At 41.7% G+C, this 15,475-nt stretch overlaps 1 protein-coding gene across 1 annotated transcript in view; it reads left to right on the forward strand.

The window, feature by feature from the left end:
• The first annotated feature begins 1,425 nt into the window (after positions 1–1,425).
• The window catches only part of LOC122780345 (solute carrier organic anion transporter family member 5A1), a 38,484-nt gene continuing 24,434 nt past the window's right edge, over positions 1,426–15,475 (forward strand). Inside the window, exons 1-2 of the mRNA XM_044043222.1 lie at positions 1,426–1,503; positions 1,913–3,347. Coding sequence (XP_043899157.1) covers positions 2,390–3,347 — 958 coding nt within the window. The 5' untranslated portion in view covers positions 1,426–1,503; positions 1,913–2,389. The remainder of the gene's footprint in view (positions 1,504–1,912; positions 3,348–15,475) is intronic.

Below are 15,475 nucleotides of genomic sequence, written 5' to 3' on the forward strand. Positions count from 1 at the left end.
TGATACAGTGCTATTATCTGTTTAATAATTTCCTTTTTTTAATGCATCTGTCATCGTGCTGATTTGTGGTATTGATTGGTCTGCAGCATGCTGATAGCCAAAGGCAGAGATGAACAGAGGCAACAGTGGCTTCTATGATGGACCACTGCTGAGACGGAGCCAAGGAAATGGTTTGGACTGCGTTTTTTTTAAAAAATGTATGCACATTAATATTGTGTTGGACTTGAGGATGAAAAAGGCATTATTTTTGCATGTGAATTTTCAACGTTTTATGTAGCAAACATTTGACTTTTTTAAGGTTCTTTCACACACTATACATCCAAAGAGGAACTGAGGAGCATCAGAATGAGAGGAGGATGAGGATGAGGAGGAAGGTTGATCACCCAGCAACCAGTGAATTAATGACCTTGGAGAAAGTCATCCATCTACTTTGACAGTCACGGCGCGTCAACTTTATCTAGAATATGTATATTTTAATCACAGTCAGTGCACGTGTTTAATGTGAATTAAGATAATTACGATGTCTGTGTTTACCTTGGCTCCTTACACATACAAAAACATCAAGATCGGCTACAGTGTTTTTCCAACCTCATTAAAAATGTAGAAATTATTATTATTTGCGTTGTGTTTCCCACTTGCCATCGTTGACACAGGCAAGTCTACTAACTGTCAGAGGAGATAAACTGTCTTCTCCACAGTTTCACAGTTTATTGCCCCTGAGGACTGAGGCCCCGGCACAGAGCTCGTACTGCTGGGTCAGCAATGACACCCAACTGTTCTCATAACGTACTGGACAAAACAAGCCGCCATATGGCCTCGCAGGCACGCTGGGAAATGGAGTCCAACACTCAATACAATCGAAATTAGCTGAATGAAAATATCAAGACGTCGGTTTTTATCGGAACTCGTCAGCCTGCTTTGAGTCTCAGGGAGTCGTTTTTGTTCAACTCGGTTCTCCATGGTGGGATTAAACAGGGCCGTGAACGCACCAGGCTGAGGAGAAGAACTACAAGTCCCGGTGTGTGTCAAGAAAAACAATTCACCCCAACGTTTGCTGCGTTCAAGCTCTCTTCTCCTCTTTAGGATGAAAACGAGATTCCTAAAACTTTTTTAAAACGGGAATGACGAAAATAAAAGGGGAAAAAGTGCACTCTGATATCATCTATATAATAATATATAATTAGATTTCACAAACACATGTTTCGCCTTATATGTGTGAGTGTTTAACAAGTGTTTGCCGTTTGTTTTCTGCTCGCAAATAATATTTGTAACGATAATTAATTGTTCATGCACCTTTTTACACCGTCCACACATACATACAGATCAAATTTCAAATTTTAGAGTGACGTCAGACAATTCCCTTACAGTTTTTAAAGCCCAGGTTTTGTAAACACCTACGGTCAGTAAACGCACCACAGTAGCAGCAGCCATCCGCATCAAGCAGCTTTCATTCAGTGAGTGGTCGGAGCTCCGAGAACAACAGACTACCTCCGTCTGTCCTGTGTGAGTATCCCTGTCTTTCAGTTTAAACCGTTTGTCTTTCTGAATTCAAGACGGAGACTCGTTGTCGCTCAATTTCTCCGACGCCTCGTGTTGAATTGTGGTTTAATTTCCATCTCCAAACTAATGTGTGAGGCGTTTGTGGACAGCGTGCTCTTTTGTTCTCTTGCTGTGATTTCTCGTTTTGACAAAGGAAAGCCGGGTGTTATTTTTGTCAACCTGCTGCGACAGGTATTTGACAGCACTTATTTCGTTTGTCACTGAAGGTCTTAGTGGTTTTGACTGAATATTTTTTTTTAGTTTAAACTAAAAAAAACAGTGAGAAATGAGAGAGACGTTTTGTTTGTAAATTAACGTTTCTAGTCCTGTATTCAATTAATGTTTTCCTCTCATGTTTTTGTTTTCTCTCCAGGATGCTGCACAGCAATGGGACAAAGGAAACAAAAATAAAAAAACAAGAGCCATAAAAGCAATATCAACATGGGATCCTAATTTATGGGAACTCTCCACCTCAATTTCTTTCTTATTAGTAACATGTGCAATCTGGGATATTTATTGTGAATTAATCATTCTGTAGAGCTGAAGGGAGGGTATGTTCTTGTGTGCTGAGAAGAAGATACCACTACATCCACGACATCACTGTTTAGTGGCTTGTGAGGACATTGTGGCTCTGATGCTGTGCTGCGATAGAGGATAGAGGTTTCCTGTGACCGAACAGCATCGCTGTAAATAGAAATATGGAATAAAACATGCACATGACTAGAGGGGTTCGGGGCTGTCTCTGTGTCCAGCCCTGCAGCAGCTTCACCGTGTCCTCGTGTGGCACTCGCCACTGACTGACGTGTAAGCACAGCCAGGACCCGACTGAACCTCAGAGTCAAGCTGCACCATGACTTCGTTGGACCACGATGAAACGGGCAGTGACCTGTCCGAGTCTCTGGAGATCCGTGAGCTCCAGGATCAGTACAATGACTCAGAGAACTGCTTTAAGTCGAAAAGCTTACCCATCCTCATTGAACCCTGTCAGGTTACGCAGCCACAACAAGTTTTGGTCAACACGACCAAAACTTGTGTGGCCATGGAAGGAAGTGGTGGCGAGCTCCACCTGAAAACCCCAGCCTCGAGCCAAGCAGAGTCACCCTCATCGAGGACAGACTTCTCCCCTTCTGTCTGCAGCATGGTGGGACTCAGCAGCTCTCTGCCTGTGGACGGCCACAGGGCCAGTCGGTCTGGAGGCAACAAACTTGGTTTCTCTCTCACCCGCCTTATTCACATTCCAGCCAGGAAGTATGTGCAGGTCATCCTGAGGGATTCCCGCTGCTTCCTGTTCTGCATGTGCTATCTGACCTTCATTCAGTCCCTGATGGTTTCAGGCTACCTGAGCAGTGTCATCACCACCATCGAGAAGCGGTACAGCCTCCGCAGTTCAGAGTCCGGCCTGCTGGTCAGCTGTTTCGACATCGGCAGCTTGCTGGTGGTGGTCTTCATCTCCTACTTTGGTGGCAGGGGTCAGAGGCCACGCTGGCTGGCTGTGGGTGGTGTGGTCATCGCCATCGGGGCAGGGTTGTTCTCCCTGCCTCACTTCATCTCGCCACCTTATCAGATCCAGGAGATGAATTCATCAACCGGTCGCGAAGGTCTCTGTCAGAGCGGCAACAACAGTGGCCGAGAACTGCTTGACGCCGCGTCCTGCCCTCGCGACCAGGAGGGCAACGAACACAACCTGTACGTGGCTCTGTTCATCTGCGCCCAGATCCTCATCGGCATGGGGTCAACGCCAATCTACACGCTGGGGCCCACCTACCTGGACGACAATGTGAAGAAAGAAAACGCATCCCTCTACCTGGGTAAGCAATCGATAGTACCAGTGTCTGAACAGCAGGTAGATTAATGGTACGCATAAGCACTGCAGTCGTAGGGAATTAATCCTTCTGTCCCTGTGATAAATTTAAATTTCCTCCCTTAAAAGTGACATTTACAAAGAAGTAAGGGAATTGTGTTAGAGCACAGAATCATTAGGTGGCTTTACACAAGGTACACTTGCTGAAATAAGCAATAAAGCACAAGCACAGGTGACTGCAGCCTTTTAGATTTAACAACTTTAATTTAGTGTTTGATGATATGGTCGAATGCATTATCATGATGAACATTTTCAAATCAGTTGATATTGATAATTATGGCAAATCTAGGATAAATAAATAAATCTATCAAAACTAAATTAGCTTTATTTGTCAAAGTGTAGTTATGCAATACATACATGTAATATCAATATCTATTTTCTTGTATCTCGATTGAAAAATGTTAGATCTCTGTATTGTTATTTAAATATAATAGCCATATCTTTATGTTAAATCATTCTTCCATATAAATTAGTTAGGTCATTTTACATCAGCTGGACTTGTTTTGTTTTTTTATTATTGGGCTCCTTTTTAGACTTGAATACTTTCTTTAGTCTGTGATGCAGGCTGTGATGCAAATGTCTGACTAGAAGCCTATCAGAGATAATATAATGGATTTAATTTTACAATTGTACTCATACCAATTAGCTGATTACATTTCTATTACAAATGGATGCATTTAGTTTTTTTCAAAAACAAGCTCCAAATTTTTTGGCCCTTGTTGATTTACCCAGAGTGGTATCTTCACACACGGATACCCCCAGCCCTCTGGCCTTTTGATCTAATTTTAGCGGCATGCAACCTCTGCACCACGCTGAGGTAAATACAGAGACTGCATAGTCAACCTTGGACCAGAAGCACAGCAGAACTGGGTTGCTCATGATTAATGGTCCAGTGTTGCCTGTATGTGTCCGCACAAAATCCAGCTGGCAGCAGCAGAGCCACATACTCTTGTGTTCTGGCAGAAATGATCAGCTCTCACTGTGTTTGAGTGTGAGCAGACTCTTTTTCGTACACCTGTATGGCTGTTCCTTACTTTTAAATCATTTGGACGTTCCTCAAAATCCCGGGGCATGTAAATGTATCTGGTGTGCCAGGGATTTGCTGGTCCTTAATGGTTTTGAGGGTAGTAGATCATGATTACTGAAGTAATCCCTCTCTGTGTCCTCACACCCAAATTGGGTTATTGGGACATTGGGTGCCCCTCATTGTGGTGCAGTATTCCACACAGATCACAGGTCAGTGTCCCTCTGATTGTTGTGTGTAAGCGTTACATGTAATGATTCATTTCCAAATATATATTTTGTTTTCATTTATTCCATTAGATGTTCAATGTTCACAGAGCTTAAAGTTCCAGTCACTTTAAATATTGTATTTGCTTTTGCAGCCTCGGAATAAGCCTTTTAAATGTACTTTAGACAAGGGTCTTGCTTTATGTAGGCCTCCATTTTGGGCTACCATGTTTCTACAGGAGCCCACATGGACAAACCCTTCAGAGTAAGGGGAAGCTTACCATGCAAACAAAGAAGAACGACCTTCTTTATGGTATGTGAAGGGAGTGAAAGTGAAATGGAGGGTGAACTTAGTAGTGCTTAATTTGTTACAATCAGCAATCTTTCCATTAGATGTCACTAGTTCTTGCACTCTGGACATTTAAGTTCACTTTTTGAATGGCCTGTTTAGTTGAAACCTCAGTGTTCAGTTCACACGGACATACTCATGTCATTTTCAAATGCTAGAACTGGCCAGTGTTTGTATTTGTGCTCGATAAATCGCTTGAATTCCCTGTTGTTCATTCCTTTTCTTTCTAATTTGACATCATTTGTGCGTGTGCACCTTTTGGATGCCTGAAAAATGTCATTGAGGTTGCCTCAGTGCTGAAACCAGCCCTTCAGCACAACTATTTCACAGCCCTATGGAGCGTATTCACTGTCCAGTTCCTATCGCTGCCTTCTTCCACTGCTCTTGAGACCTTGTATTGATCAGATCCCTGCGTCAGAGGGAGCCAATGTAGCTATTGAACCTGCCTGAAGAACAAGGAGAAAACAACCTCTACCAGCAGCTTGCTCTGTCCTCACCTTGGCAAGGTTCTCCAGAGCTAACACACCAGGTTCTTGTACATGTATCTGTATTGTCTCCTTTTACAGATATTCAGATACACAGAAGCTCTTGTTCCACTGACCTTGGTGGCTATTTTCAGAGATTTCAAAGAGGAAATATCTGTTTACTTCTAGCGAAGCACCTTTTGGGAAAACAAAGACATGTCCTGACATGTCCAATGATAGAAAATGTGATGGAAGCAAATAGTATTTGATTTGGTACACACTTAAAATAACCATGGAAACTGAGCTTCAGGTTTGTTATTCAGGTATTTTGAGCACATTATTATCTTTGACATTGTGCACATTGTGCTGTTTGGTTGAATTAGTTAATTTTTCTTGGAGACATTTTGCCCTTGTATCTGAAAGGATGTCTTTCTTACATTTTACACCAGAACAACCATCAAACCCATTTCTGTTTTAATTTTTATGGAGATAGAGGCTACATGTATCTAGAGGAGGTTTGTCTGAATTTACCTCTTGGTGGTTTTCCCCCTCCACAAACCCATTAATGTAAACCCCATCTCAATTTGCACTGGCTCAGAGGGGAGGAGTTGTTCACTTGTGTAGGACAATGCGGCTTTACAATGAAGGGTACTTGGTGTCCTTGAAGAGCAAGTATGTGTGTGTGTGAGACTGTATGGGTTTTTTCCCAGGGTGTTATCTCTGCGTATGCATGCGTACACATTCAGGCATTCCCTCTGACCCGACACCCTTCTTTCCCAGCTCTGGCCCCACATCGCTATGGCAATGTAACGGGTACAGCATCAGATCTCAACCTGGTGTGCTCTAGTTTGAGGGCCAGTGGGGGAATCGGTGTACAGTTCACTTGGCTTTGCAGATCTTGCTAAAAAAGAAGAAAAAAGTATTTTTCTAACAATCCTGCTGGCCCAGCGTAGTCGCCACGGTGTGCACATTCCTCCTCCATCCTCAGTCTTTTTTTCTCTTTCTGCTCTGACAGATTTACAACCTACCATTCTTGGTGTAACTATGGTGAACATTTGTCCGTGTCCTTTTTTTCAGAAGCCTCTCTATTTTGTGTGAATTGGTGGCCGAGGTTCTGTTGTCACTTCTTTTACCATGTCGCCATCTCTTATCCGATCTGGAAACGACCCACAGTTCAAATTGACCAATAATCTAGACGATGCTCCTCATTGATTTGTCAAACCGTTTAAAGAGATTTGAACAGCAGCTGTGACCTCTCGGGTTGTAAAAGAGGGGGACATCCTCTGTGGTATACAAGCTAATGATGCTGAGAAGCTGTTATTGATGTGGGATGAATTGAGCGGTCAGGTCCTATTAGATTGCTCCCTGCATACGTCCACATTAAAAGTAAGACGGATGTGTATAAACGGAAAATTTACATCCCCTTTTTGTTTATCTCTTTTGTTCTTTCATAAAACTTTTATTGTCTAGACTTCACAGCCTCTTTGCATGCAAGGATGCCAGCACCCTCTCTACAAGCAGGATAAGGTTAATTGATTCCTCTTGGCCAAAACACTGCCTCTGCATTAACTAGTTCCCAAAGCAGGTTACAGTGAGTCTATGCACCAATAGGACTATGTGTGCTATCAGTGCGCGTGCGTCATTAATGTTTTATTAGATACTCCCCAAAAACCAAGGACTTCTGACATAGACCCAGCTCAATATTTACTCACTGGAGAGGATTGTGTGTTGTATAGTAGAAGTGAGGGACTTTAAGTATCTGCTCATCTGCGTCATAGCATGATCTGTTTGTGTACCAGTGTATGAGAAAAGTTGCAAAAAGTGGTCAAACAGTAGGTTTGTCAGTGACCGATACAAGGGATCGCGATACTGGTCAAAATATTTGGAATGGGAAAAATATAAAATACAACATGATCCAAAAGCCCTTAAGATCACACTAAGTACAGTCTATGTACAGTAATTAAGTAAAATGTATGTTATTGGACTGGAATGTGAGCGAGGGTTGCACATATCTGCAATTCTGACCTTAATTTAAAATAAAAGAAGTAAAACCGAAGAGTATGATTCTGTAAAAAGACTATCAGGCTGATGACAGTATTGGTAGATACTGACTGGCTTTGATATCGGAAATCACGTCGTCCATGAAAACGTGATATTGAGCTGATACCCATGTCGAGAACATGGTGGCTGGTTGATGATGTGTACATTACAGCTGTTAAAATATAAGAATATTCAGAAATGTTGAAAAGAAAAGAGAAAACACATGTTTGCTGATATTAAATTAGCATTTATAGTCACACCAATGCATTATTTGATTGAAAACTGAAAATAAACTGTTATTTGTCGAGATCAGTTGCTCTCCAGTTATGCGTTCTACATTAAATGTAATTCCTTTGCTTATTAACAGCTGCTCCCAGCTGTGAAACCTGACACCTGCGTTCTATTCCTGTCGTGACGTTTCTCGCTGCAAAAAACGTCTTAATTATTAGTGTTGCCACAAAAACATTTTAACTTGACCATGTTCAACGCCCACATTGACAGCCTGAACGCTGGTCTTGTCTTTCCTCTAATACTCACAGACACGCACTCGCATGCTTGTGCAAGAACAAGATGTGTGTTCTCTCCTGTCTCTGACAAATTTAGAAAGAACAGTTGCTCCCAGTCTCTCTCTCTCTCTCTCTCTCCCTCCCTCCCTCCTGAAGTGGGCTGTGTGTGAGAAATGTGTGTTCCCTGCAGATTAGAGCAAAACAAAAAAAAATGGGATTGAAACTTCACTGTGTTTATGTTTTTATGAGTCGGGATTATCAGTCACAGCCCTGGCATGACCCTTTTTTTCTCTGCTCGCTCAGTCAATTTCATTAAATAGTGTGTCGTGTTCCGCCAAAGCAAATGCAGATTGTGCTCACACATACGCACACAGAAGCAAACACCCAAGTCCCCAGCCCAGAGATCTGATGCCCCCCCACCCCCCTTTTCCCTCTCTTCCACTTTCAGGCTGACAGCTCACATTTCAGGGATTGGTTAGGGTTCATGTTTGGCCCCGTCAGAGGCTGGCACTCGTATAGAAAGAAGGCTGGTCCTGTTTCATTATTGTCCCCTTGGCTTCTTCTCACAGAGGTTTGAAATATCACTGCCCCCCTCTCCCTCTGCTTGGCCCTGTTGGCTACACAGGCCCTCAGGGTTACTCAGCAGTAGGGAACCTTTTTAGTTGCAGAATGCAGAGCTGCCAACTCTGGCTACTACTACTCTGACTCCCCCTGTGACCCCTCTGTGGCAGACACTCTTCCACTCATGCCTCTGAGTGTGAGTGTGTCTGAGTGTGTGTGTGTGTGTGTCCTAAAATCTCTTACTGTTGCTGTTGTCGCTACCAATCTGCTGTACTTGCTGACAATTGTCTCTCAAATGTTTTCTGTGGGAAGCCTCGGAGCGATAGACTAATGCAGGGAAAGTTCACATAAGGGCAGGAGTCGACTTAAGTGGAGTCACTATTCAAGCCCTATTGCCTGATAACTGGTGGCTATTTCTCAGTGTACTGGCCAGGTTGTTTTGACGGAGTGGAAATGTTCCTGAGGAAATGCCAAGGGTTTTCGTGTGACAGCAGGAACTTAGAGAAACCTTTTGTTTTCAGCTATGCAGGCTCTTTTGTCTGCGCCACAAAATCCCCTTTGATCCCTGGCTCTTTCTTCCTCAGATTTTTCTATTAAATAATGTCCTCAAATAGCTGTGAACTGGTTTAATCATTACAGAAGCGCTGCCGTGTCATGCTCCTTCTGGGATAGTGTCACATTAAGAGATTAGCGTGGAAAACAAAATGTCGTTCAGATTTTAAGAGTAATTAATTTTACTACTGTGTGGTTACTGTGTATGACCAGATATTGTATACAAATGCTTGCTTGGAAGCTTAGACTGTTGCCATAGTAATGTATTTTGCATGATGTATGCATTACAAAGGCCCATAGCTCATTAATATAGGAAATTGCATTCCGGCATTATATCAGCACGTCCAGCTCCAGCACTGAGACGGTGACATGTGACAAAATGTCGGCTTTGATTATTTGCTTGTATTCTTACTGAAACATTGATAAACCAAATATGGCATTCAGTAGGGCTGAAAAATCGAAATTTGATCTAAATCACAACACAGCCTACTGTAAAAGAGGCGCAGCATTTTTTAAAGCCAAAATGTGTGTGAAAATACAATTTTAGAGATAAATAATTTTCTTGATTTATACACATCTTGTTCTACAGACTAAAGAGAACATCTTTGTTTCTCACAGACCTGCACAAATTCGAATGAAAATTAGAATAATGATGTAAAAATTACCATTCCCCCTGATATTCATATCGCAGTCGCTGTACCTGTCAAACTAATTGGACAGTAATAAGTCTACTCTCATAAATAGCACATTTTAATGTGACGAGGTGTATTTTTCTCTTTCATTTCTTTCAAGATGAGTTGCTTTAATATTGCTCCACTCTGTTGACACATCTTCCATCTCTGAAAGTAAACAGTAAAAGGGGCCACACTTGAAAACACTTGAAAATCTGCAGTCTCTCCGTTCACTGTTCTCTGATTGAGCTAATCAGCATTGTGAATAGAAACATCCTCCCTTTGCCTCTTGTGTCCAGCCAGGAAATGAGTTGCACTGTCCATAATTACGAGATGTTTATCTGTTGCCATGGGTGCGGTATGTTCTGTGGTTATTGCGTCCTCGGCTCCGTTTCTCTCGCCAGTGCGTACCATTTTTCCCCAAACAGACGTAACCTGCGACTGAAATGCTTTGGGGCTTCTACACATCCAACTTATCGAAACCTCTGTGGATCAGATATTTGCATATTTTGCGAGCAGGAACAGCCTGTATATTCATGTCGAGCTAACTCTCATCCCCCTCTCCCTGCTGGGCATCTTATCTGCTCAGCGTAATCTGCCACCCATGTTGATTTGGCCTCTAGGAATGTCTTTTTGCTTAAAAGATGGAAAAAATGTTTTTCTAGTGTTGATGCCCTAGGGTGGTGGTTTGGCCGTTGCTCTCCTTGACCCACATGGACCGGTTAACGGCATTTACATAAGTGTAAGAATAAAAAGGTGTTAAGTGTAAGGATCATGTCAATTAATTGTTTCTCCTTGGAGCATTATTGAGGGAAATTTCAAGTATTTCTTTTACAAGCTTCTTTTAGCCTTTGAATGCACTTTTTTTTTCCCTCTTGAATTATTGTTTGCACCCGTTTGACCTTCAGCTCTTGTTCTCCAGCGTTGGCTGAATATCACAGAATCGTCAGTGTCGAAAGCCCGCTGAAGGGACAGGAGGCCGCTCTGAGGGAGATGGATGGCACTAAGCCTTTCCTGACCTCACCCAGAGGGATCACTACTACACACATACAACACACACATGCTGAAAAATGAATGCAGGGGGAAAATAAATTGGCTTGACAGCCGTTCGGATAGATTTCACTGAGCATAGTCTGGTTGTTCATTTTATAACATGGGTTATCTGTGATATATCTGGATGACATTGGGTTTTCGTAAGTCGTGTGTGGATGTTACTGAATCCTTGCTCATTTTTGCAAAGTTGCAAATACTCGGTATCATTCTTTTAATAGCTGTAAGCAGGTACTATTATGGCTGTTCTTTCCAATGCCTGCTGCTGTCATGCTTATCTTTTCAGGCTTTTGTTCCTCTGCCTTTTACATTCGGGGCCCTAGTTGTTGGTAGATGATCCAGGGTATGAATACAGGGAAAGCAGCTGTTGAGAGCTGGCAGGGTGCTTGCACAAGGGTTGTGTGTATTTGTGCGTGTGTGTGTGTGTGTGCATATATATATATATATATATATATATATCTGTATTACTGTGAGGGCAAATTGTGATTCAAACCTGTCTTTGTGAGGACATTTTGGCAGATCCTCACAACCTTTTGAAAGTGCTTTTCAAGGTGTAAAGACTTAGGTTTAGGCTCGGGTTAAGGTTAGGCATTTAGTTGTGATGGTTAAGGTTAGGATAAGTGGCTAGGGAATGCATCATATCTATGTCTGTCTTCACCGCTTGTGTTTGCATCCTGGGAATTCGGGTGGAGGGTTGTCAAGTGTTTGCAGGAGGTGGAGTTTTGTTTTCCTGCGAGCTTGCAGTGGAAACATCTGTGCCTGTGTGAAGAGACTGCAGAAAAGTCTGACCCATCGACGTCTAGATTGCCCTCAAATATCCCTGTCACTGTGTGTGGAGAAGAATGTGCTGCAGGGAACTATGTTGTGACCTTTTCTGTGCTGCACCGTCCCTCAGTCTAATGCATGTTCTGCCTCTCGGTAATACAAACTGAACAGATTTGTGGTTCAGGTCATATAATCTGCTATATGTATTCTTTAAGATGCCATAATCCTCCTATCGTTTTGAAGATAATGTTAATTGGACAGGATGTGGTGCAGGCTTCAGTGACAATGGTAAGTCTGATTAAAGATATCAGATATGATGCAATGGTTTCTTAAAAATCTGAGTTAATGTAGATTATTTGAAATGTTGCTCTGTAGATGAAAAAGACTTCACCGCATTTCTGAGTGAGCTGTGTAGATTTGTCGAGCAGGAGCTGGTGGAGGAATTGGACAAAGCAGGATGTTGTGATGAATGTGGCAATTTCTTGGCATCGGTTGAGGGCGAGAAGGGAGGGAAGGTAGGGAAGAGAGGAAGGGAGGAAGGGCGCACTGCTTTAAGTACCATCAACCAGATTGCTGTGCCATGTCTGTCAATGCGAGATGGTGAAAAGCAGCAGGTGCAACCTTGTGGCAAACTAAAACCCTATTTTTCACACACACGTGGGTGTGTGTGTATGTATGTATGTATATGTATGTATGTATGTATATGTGTGTGTATATATATATATATATATATATATATGTATATATGTATGTATGTATATATATGTATATATATATATATATATATATATATATATATATATATACACACACACACACACATACACACATTCATAGCCCCCAAGTATAATGCAATGATACCCCCACCCCAGATGCTTCATTCATGGCCACTTAGCAGCTTGACTATCTGCCTGCCACCCTTTTCAAATGATGCATCACCATCACATGTGCATGTGTTTGGAGGATCAAATTGACCGAATGATTAACACTTTCAATCACACGTTGCGAGTGCAGCAACTACAGGCAGAATAACTGCCTTTTTTTTATCAAGTGCCCAGTTTACCTCCTTCCAATCACTCATACAATTTCATAGATCTATGAAGCCACAACAATATAAATCTTTTACCTCGTAAGGTTTTTGAAAACTGCTCGGCCAGGAAATGTCGACCTCCAGAGTGGGCTGCCCGTTTCTTCTTGTCGCTCTGTAGCCCTCGTACTACTCTTTTATTGCCGGAAAATATTCAAAATTGCCCTTTTCAATAATCCATCACAAGGCGTTAGTCTAGCATAAGATGTGAGATGTGTATTTGTTCATGAAAATGAATGGGAGTGTAAGCCACTAAGATGGATTCAGAGGGAAGTCCACAAAGGATGATGGATTGGACAATTCAGCAGAAGGCAAAGGGATTTTCTCAAAGTGTCATCGTGTGAGGAAAGACTTCAATATGGAAGATTGAGTTTACAGTGGGAAAGATGGTGAGGGAGGGAAAAAGCTTCACGAAATATCTTTGTGGGTGAGTGTAAAAGAAAACCCCCAAAGCCATTTTAATATAATCATAAAATCAAAAGTAAATCCTCACTCACTCATTAGCAATGCTCAGTACTGTATGTTAATTAAATATTACAAACAGTGCCATTTCCCACAGGCTGTTTGGGAGCGTCTCGCAATTTCTCTTACCATAGTAAACCGGTCTGGGTGAGTTAACAACCACATTAATCAGTGACAGGTGGTGCAATCCGTCTTTATTACAGTTGTTAAACACTGCAACCTTTATTCTAATGCTCCTCTTCACAATAATATAAAAGTGGAAAGACATCACAATAAAATACTTGACTAACTACAATTGAGTCCAAGCATCTAAAGCTGTAAAATCAAACCTACTGATAATACAAAATTCTTATTCTTAGAGAAACACTGCAATCAATACTGACGGATCCCCAATAATACAACAATAATGTTTTCATTTAAGTGAATCACTCTGTTTTCGTGACTAGCGTTCAGCCGCGTCATTCCTCAGCTTTGCCTCGCTCTTCCTCTCGGGTTAATTCTGGTGGACATCAGTAGCTGCAGATTTGTGGTTTTCTGCTGTCAGTGCAGGTCTGTAAGCTTTAGTTCAGTAATAGAATCAGCAGAAAATGGTCGTTTGTTGGTTAGAGCTGGGATTTGTTACTGGATTATGTAGGAAAGCCCTGAATGCTACAGACTAAAGTGGTAACAGATAAAGGATTTTTTTTCTTTATAGCCTCTTGAAAAATTTGTGAAATTCATGCTTTTGGTATGTTTTTGGTAAGTTGCCTTACTGGCATTCATGGTTGAAAAAATACCTTCTCAAATTTTTCTAAATATTTGATTTAGCATCACGAGCGTAGGGAACCCCCACACGGAGAGCATAGAAGCTTGCATGAAAAATTGGCGTTACAGTTAAAATATTTTTAGTTTTAAATATAACTTCAGTGATGAAAAGTTGTGATGGTCATCGTGATGTGTGAGGGGAATCCCTTTTGCTCCAGTGAAGCATAATACAATGCCATATATCTTCACCTGCTCTTTACCTTGACCTCATTATTTGAACACCACATTAATGCGGTCCCGCATTAGATGAGACAGCAGCTGTGTTTCCATCATGGTACAGTTTGGTTTGGCACAGTACAGTTTGCTGTGGTAAAGCCCTTCATCAGGCTGGCGTTTTAACGGCTGTGCGCTGGCCATGTCAGCGAGATATGTAGGGTGACGCACCGGTGCATCGACGACAAACAACCGTGCTGTACCATTACTCTGGTCCCCCAAGGGAAGGATACTGAAAATTTCAGCGGTTGGGGCTGGGTTATGTATTTTGATACTTTACCAAATCCTTCCACTTAGTGGAAACATGCCAAAAGGCTCACTGGGTCATAGTTCGCTGCACTGAAGAACATAGAACAGGGAGGGAAGACAAACTCAGACATAAGATGCCGATGAAGTTCTCCGTGTCCCTCGTGACCAGCCATGTCTTTGTTTTAGGGGCTTAGTTTTGTAAAGGCATGATGGGTGACCTGAAAGTGGATTTCTAAATCAGATAGGCTTTGATGTCTCTAATGGTTTAAGTCAAGCATACTTGATCAAGTCTAGGCTCCTGCCTGTACCAGTCTTTGCTGTGCTTAATCTATTAAAATATTCACTCCTTGTTCTGTACCACAAGGACTGAAAGTTTGCGTGTGTACATGTTCAGGCTTTTTATCACGCACTACCCTCTGTCAGCACAATCCCAGCATTGAGTATCAACTTTTGAAGAATGCTGCTCCAATTTAATGTAGCGTGAATCGCTGGATAAATAGACTGTGAAGGTTTTTTTGGCCCTGAAAAAAAAAAGAAATAAACCTTTTATATGTGGTGTGTCCCTGTAAAGCAGGGAGATTCTCCAATAGTGAAATAAGGGCCACAAGCACTATTGATAATTGCAACTCCTGCAGACTAATTTTTTTTATACATGGTTATGTCAAGAATGATGCATAGATAATAGAAAACATATATGGTGCACCTTGCTGCATACATTTGCTTACTGATGAGACAAAACATACACATAGTTCTCATTCTCAAATGCTCTTGTTCATATTGTGTTTGTATATTGAATGGAATGACTTTATGCCTCCCCCAGGGGGGAAACACACATTCACAACAGCTCAGTTAAGACAAATGAGAATAGAATAAGAATAAGAATAAAAATACAATACAATAGTAAGAAAAATAAAAAAAAGATAAAATTACACTCTAATATAGAGTATTATTAGGGATCAAGTAGGATCAATGATATGATCAAAGGATATGATGAGTCCTTAGGTCATCCTTTGTAACTTTATTATGCAGAACGTTGTTCAGTTCAGTCGTCTTTACTGCTATACCTTCCCTC

This window comes from Solea senegalensis, linkage group LG1 (genome assembly GCF_019176455.1).
Source record: "Solea senegalensis isolate Sse05_10M linkage group LG1, IFAPA_SoseM_1, whole genome shotgun sequence".
Lineage (NCBI taxonomy): Eukaryota > Metazoa > Chordata > Actinopteri > Pleuronectiformes > Soleidae > Solea > Solea senegalensis.